This window comes from Chrysochloris asiatica, unplaced genomic scaffold, assembly GCF_000296735.1.
Source record: "Chrysochloris asiatica unplaced genomic scaffold, ChrAsi1.0 scaffold00027, whole genome shotgun sequence".
Taxonomy (NCBI): domain Eukaryota; kingdom Metazoa; phylum Chordata; class Mammalia; order Afrosoricida; family Chrysochloridae; genus Chrysochloris; species Chrysochloris asiatica.
The window spans coordinates 1277216-1284423 of record NW_006408545.1 but is presented as its reverse complement, the minus strand read 5'-3'; the positions used below and the strand labels follow the sequence as shown (position 1 = coordinate 1284423).

Here is a 7208-nt window from a genome sequence, read left to right as displayed (position 1 = left end):
TAAGCATTATTCACTACAGTATCACAAGTTACCCATCTGTATTTCCTTTCATCAGCTCTGCCCAGACAGATTAAATAGTACCCACTGGAGATTCTGCCTTCCTCCATGCTCCCTAGCACTAGGTTCCCTCTTGAAAGCTTGTAAGCCAGTCACTTCTTGCCTTTGTAGTCCCCCCATCCCCATTTGATTATCTAATGTCCAAGTTGCCCATCTCCGTCCACTCTGTGTGTGGAGGGGTTGTAAATGCTTCTTGCTGTAAGTATTTGTTCCTTCTTTTGCGTTGCTGCTCCATAGGTATAGGTCAAATTCATCAGATTGTATCAGCTCTCTTTTTTTTTTTCCCCCTCTTCTTTCTTCTCCTGATTGAGCTCCGATCATCCAGTCATGCAGTCCAGGTCACGTGGGTATCATCTGCAAGTGTGGGCGCTCCTGTGAACATGCCCTCTCTTCCCGTCAGCTGGTAGCTCCACTCTCCTCTCTAGTCCTCCGTGGCCACGCCACTGACTCTGGGCCCAAGAGTCCCCAGGTCTCCTCACACTGCTTGCCAACCAGGTTCCCAACTGTGTCCACAGAAGCCCACTGAACATTGTAGGGCTTAGCTTGCTGCTTCATTGCTGCTTTTACCCCATTTCCCCCCATCGGTGATGTGTGTGCATTTCCGTTGAGTCTTAGTCTTGGAAGGGGGGTTGCGTTGAGAGGACCTGGCCACTTGCCTTGCTGTTTCCTAGGGAAGTGATTTGTTTGTTCTTGTTGTAACAGTCCATCTGCCTCCATTTTTCCTGCTGATCTTTCTTTCAAGAGGTATCTTTTATTCTCCGCTCCAGGCTGGTCTGCTCGTCCTTTCAAGTGGAGATTTCTCATCTCTGGAGATCTGGATGTGGTTCCGGTTTCTACCTATAGTTTTATGCATTGCAGAGGCTCCACAGGAAGCTTCATTCACTGGGTACACTGTAGCCCCATTTTAGGTATTCCAATCAGTCATAGGCAGAAGATGGACTTACGAGCCTTCTAGTGTGATGTTTCTGACTATTCCTTTCTCTCCCTCTCCAGTGTCTACTCTGTGCTGCCCGGTCAGGGAAGCGCTGGAAGTGCTCAGAAATGTGTTTTTAAAATATTTTATCCCCATCTGTGGTTTGTCTTTTTGCTTGTTTTGAAAGTATATACAACATTTTCCAATTTAGTATTCTTCAGGTATACCATTTAATGAAATCATGACATTAATCATGCTGGGCAATCATCATTTATTGAGTCTAGATTGTGACAATCATTTATGGAGTCTATACACATTCTAGGTACTGTGTTACTCACTTAAGTTAGCAATGAATAGCCCATTATGATGTTGAGGGGTTTCTTTTGTTTATAGGCATGAAAATTTTTGTAATGTATATGAATGAAAATTTTCCATCTCTATAAACAAAAACCTATAATGATTTTATTTTTTGGTTTTTCTCTTCACTGCATGTACAATACAAGCAAATGTTATTTGTTACGTTGCAAGGATATCTTGCATGACTTGCTTTATAGGGCTGAAGAAGATTACAGAATCATGGACCATCAGTTGGTAATGCTGTTAACAGGGACAATGTCAGTTTTTGCTTTCAAGTCTTCTCAGTGACTGTAGAGGAAAATAAGCAGAGCAAGGGAAACACTGGCAGTAACTCATGTGAGACACAACTGTAGACCAAACTATAAGGTAAAATAGGAAAGTTAGCAAACTTGCAGTCAATGATAGTTATGTAATAGTTTGGAATGGTAGAATCATCCCCAGACATAGCAGAATATCTTGTCTTCCCACCCGGCCTCATTTTGGAGGACGTGTACTCACTTACTTTTTACTCCTTATTTTTCTCATTAGTTTCTCCTCCTTTTTTTCCTCTTCTAGTCATGTTGTGTTGGGTGCTGCAGAGTCAAGTATTATTCACAGAGATCTTATAGGACAATGTCAAATGGCCCATAGATAGGTTCTCAAAGGCTGTGATTTTTAAGGAAGATTACCACATCTTTCTCTCATGGAGCGGATGTTGAGGTCAAACTCCAGGGTTTGTAGCAGAGCACTTAACTACTGCGCCAGCAGAGCTCTTTTCCTTTTTTTCTAGGCAAATCCTTCAGCAAGAACAGAGAGGAGGGTTTTCTGCTTCACTCATTTTATGGAGACATTAGTGTAAGGATGCTAAATGAACCTTGGAGTGAATGTGATAACTCAAGAAAAGAGACTGGAGAAGTAAAAGAAGACTGGGGAAATAATAGAATAATAGAACTCTGGGGAAAACACGACAAGTAAATTACAGAAAAGGACACAGAGAGAAGTTTCAAAAACAACAACAACAAAGACTGAACTACAGGGGAATTTTATATCATAGAAGTTTTGTGTAACTATATTTACATAGTTTTAGTGAAAATGTACCCAACAACACAGACAAGGCCCACAGTTTTCACATGACAAAGTTTACAAACTCAACATGACATCACTATTCTACGGACCCATATTGTTCACACTGTTAATTTACTCTCTGCTCCATAAAGTTCTCATTTGCATTTTAGGGTTATTGTTACCAGTTTGATTTCACATTGATAATCCTTTGAAAGAGTGGAGTGCTTAAGTAAACATTCTTTATTATTAATTGAACAAAAAAATTAATTACAGTTCAAGTCTGAAAAATTGTTTCCAGGCAAAAAATGTGTTTGTTGAATGACCACTGAAATTTCTTTATCTGGGAAATGGAAAATCAAACTGGAGCAAATGTAATTTAATAATCATAAATTTAGGAAGTCTTTTTAGGAAATCTTGGTGAATTTCTGAGACTTAAGCTACCTTCATGCATCACAAGTAAGGTTAACCACAAAAATGACATTTTTGAAAGCAGACATTAAAGGTTTTATACAAGTACTTAAAATCTTTACAGATTGTACCATTCAGTATAATTTGTTATCCTTTAATTTTGTAAATTATATGAGGTACTCCTTCACAAATAAGGCATGCCCTAAAGACATATACTTAAACTTGTAAAAAACCAAAACACTAAGTGACAATACAGGACTGCATCTATCTTTGTTCAAAAGTGTATTTTTAAAATAAAAAGAGATACAAAAATAATTCAAAATGGGATCTACACAGACAACCGTGTTTTACATTTTTGTATGCCAAATAAGTTGCTAAGTCATTGTTCACAAGACAACTCTTATTTCTCAAATGGAATAAAGCTTCTGGCTCCAGCTGAAGTCACTTTAACAAAATGCAATAGTTATAATTTTTATCTTCTCTCAGTCTCCAATTAAAATCGGCAATAACTATTCTAAAGTTCCCTTACAGTTCCGTTTTCTCTTTTTTATTTTAAATTTTGTGTAAGAGTTTTTTGTTTTTTTTTTAAATAATAAAGCATTGCAAGTTTTTTAAAGACTATTCACAATAACTCAGGTATATAATGGGAAGAAATGAAACCATAAATATACATTCGAGCTTTCATGGAACAGCGGCACAAAGTTAAGTCTGGTAGACAAAGCTGAGTGTTTTAGGTCATCTAGCACTCTCTTACTTCACTCCCATCATCTGAAGTGAACATGTACACTATTGTCAAATGAACTTGCTCAATTTTCTTTTCACGTCTTTTTCAATGTCCTTTCAAAACACCGTTACTGAGAAACTATCACTGGCATTTACAACATGAAAACTCATTTTGGAAGGTTGGCATTGCAGTATCCTAAATATCATAAAACTGAAAACTGTATCCATTGTTTCATCATGCTAAAAGGAAAATGAGTTTGTGGAACAGCCATTTTTGCTTGTAAATGACAAAAAGTGGAGTTAGCTTTAGTCTGGTTTTAATAGTTGATTTTTATTTGGATATAAGCAATAAATATAAAACAACTTCTTTCTATAATTTAAAACCTTGTTGAAATAAAATGCTGACTGAAAAATTAACAATGTGATTTCTTTGTATATGATCTTTCATATATTAAATAAGACAGCTATGAAATATATATATAAAAAAAACAACCCACATATAATGTATTAATCTTACTGGAACAGCGATTTCTATTCAAATAAAACTGTTAGTGATTTAAAATAATTTAGAAATCTTTTGTCCTTAATGTTCTCAAGTTCAGTACAAAGCAAATCTATAACTAAAGAAAATGCATTAACAAATGACAGCAGAATGCTCATTGGAATGGAATAATCAAGCTATCTTTGAAATGAACCATGCAGAGGCTACATTTCAAATGAAAGATTACAAATTGATATAAGAATCCGAAACAAACTCCTAGGACAACAGTATTTCCACCACTTGCCATGATAAATACCATTTTCCCCAAAAAATATAATATAAGCAGTTGTGATTTTATTTTATTTTCCTTTATATAAGTATATAGACAAAAAGAATGGGGAAAACAAGAACGTCCTTTCTTTTCTCTCTATGGCCTCTCCCTGGTTAACCAAACAATCACTGAGAATATTGCTTCTTTCCAAACTCACTGAAAAATGTGCTTTAATCATCTGGTGAAAAGAAGATGTAGGTTGGGGACAGCTCTGAACCATAAATAAGAACAAGAGTATACATAAGCAAGGCTGGATATGAAAACCACCTTAAAAAACAGCAAACTTATAAAAACGAATGCACTGTCAGAAATTGAGCTAATGTCTGCCTGAAAACATTCTATTAAAACAACAACAACTTAGGTTGATTTTATAATATGTGTATTCGTAAAGCATCTGTTTTTATGGGCACAGAAAGAAAACAAGCAAATCCCCTGCTTCCCTTAAAAATATATAAAACAAAATTAATCTTTGTCCCCATGATCTATGTGCTCTGCATTCTAATGTTCCGCATGTCTTTCAGCAACACTGGTCTGTAGTTTTGCTCCAACATTTCCATGTATTCAAAGTAATCACTCACTCGAAATCCATGCAGTGCTTCTTCCTGTCAAAAAATAGAAAGGAAAACTCATTTGCTTTAACGGTTTTGAAATAGTTGACGTGCTTTTATCCTAGCTATAAATGAGGGCATCATGTTGCTACTAAATACAATAAATGCTTGACTGTGAATCACAAGGTCCATGGTTCGAGCCCATCAACCGCTTCATGGGAGAAAAGATGAGGCTTTCTGCTCCCACAAAGATTTAAAGACTCTGAAACCCTATATAGGGCCACTATGAGTTGGAACTAACTAGACAGCACTTAACAACAACAATGAATGTATTCTCTGTTTGTTAATTAATGAGCTTTGTATGTATATAGTGGGAAGAAACTATATACTTGTTGCCATGAAACAAGGTGGTTTAATTACTTTCAAAGTCAAAATACTTTGTTGTTGTTAAGTGCCATACCTTCTATAGGGTTTCCAATGAGCAGCTGGTAGGTTTGAACTACCGGCCTTTTGGTTAGTTGTCCAATGTTTACCCTACAGTGCCACAGAAGTAAAACATATCCTTAGAAAACAAAATCTTCCTAATTTGACAGATATAATAAAGTTTCAAATAGAGCTGAAATAAGACCAGTCTTACTGCTCAAGAATTCACTTTGCACAGCTATTATTGGAAATTAACGATTAAGAATTTGTTCATTTTCTTCATTTAAATTATGGATGATTTGACTTTGATCACCTTTAGTGGAAAGGTCTCCACTAAAACTGTAACTAATTTGGAGAGAAATTAAAGCAATGTGTTATTCTAACCAGAGCATAAAGACCCAATGCTGGAAGATCATGCTGGAAGAGTTACATATTCATAATTTTTTAAGGAATGCTTATTATTCATTAAATGTGAATTTCAATAGAAAAGGACAACATTTGAACAATAGTCTAATAATTTTTTTTCTGTGCAGAAACAAGTAAAATCTATGATAACATCTTTCAATTAATGTTTCACTTTAATTAAAAAACTTGATGAAATGAAATGCTGACTATGGGGTAGCTATAATTTTTACTTGGCTTAAATACATTTTTTCCTCAGAAAATACTTTTTGAATTTATGGCTTTCATTTTGGACATCTGGGAGTGTGGTACTGTAAGATAAGCACTCAACCACAAGGTTGGTTTGAACTACAAGGTTAGTGGTTCAAATTTACCAGCCACTTCTTGGAAACTCTATGTAAGGTCACTATGAGTCAGAACCGAGTAGATGGCACTTAAAAACAACAACAACAACATTTTGGGCATTAACTTTTTAAATAAAGGGAAAATAACCCTAGACAGATTTGATGGCACTGACTGACGACAACAAAGGCAAGCAAGGCCTTATTTTATGAGAGAAAATGTAAAAAACACATTTTTACATATATGCTTTTAAATGATGTACTTCATTATTTAAAAATTGCAAGATCTTAATTCTGGATAAAATTCAAAAATCTCTGAATTTCACTTTCTTACTTCAAAGTAGTAGGATATTTTTTTTCATCTTATCCGAAATGTTCTCTAATGGCCTTTTTAGTTAATAACTTTTGCTATTATGATAATTTAGACTTCCAGCTTATCATTCAAGTTACCAGGACAAGTCTTCAGAATACTACTTTAGTGGAATTTTATTTATAGATATAAATATATTGCACTGTATATAAAAAATACAATTATATAAACTAACAATATCCCATTTTATAATAATAGTGCACTCTTTGTTTAAGAAAATAAGTATTTTTCCTGGGTTACTACTAGAGTGGCTTAAGTCTTTATTAAGAAGTTCATTTTAAACATCATGCCTTTTCTTTATTGTAGCTAATGCCTTTCAACCAGTGTATTTTCACTCCCTTAGTTCTTGCTTTCATATGTGAATCATAGAACTGCATGAATTACCACTGTAATTCACAATATTGTGGATTTACTATTCTATGGTAATAGAATTCAACTTCCCTCTCTTTGTATATAGAAGTTCAGATTCAAATGTGCATCCCCAGATTCTCTCTCTTTTTTTCACTCAACAAGCCTTATTGAACTTATACTATGTGTATTAAATTATACTACAGATTATCTGTGGGAATATAAAGACATGAAAACATCCTCAGCTTTCAATATTTTACAATTAAAGGGCATAGAAACAGTAAAAATGCAACCAGAAAAGCTCACAATAAAATGTTTGCAAAAATAGACATTCATTTTTGTCTGAGAAATCTATCCACCCATCACCCACTTGTTGTTGTTGTTGTTGTTAAGTGCCATCGAGTCGGGTCCGACCCATAGCGACCCTGTACAGGGTTTCCGAGGGTGTAAATCTTTACGGGA

At 35.1% G+C, this 7208-nt stretch overlaps 1 protein-coding gene across 1 annotated transcript in view; it reads right to left on the bottom strand.

Moving 5' to 3' along the window:
* Positions 1-4796: 4796 nt before the first annotated feature.
* Positions 4797-7208, bottom strand: part of TBC1D32 (TBC1 domain family, member 32) — a 345222-nt gene continuing 342810 nt past the window's right edge. The window contains 1 exon segment of the mRNA XM_006839881.1: positions 4797-4916. Coding sequence (XP_006839944.1) covers positions 4797-4916 — 120 coding nt within the window.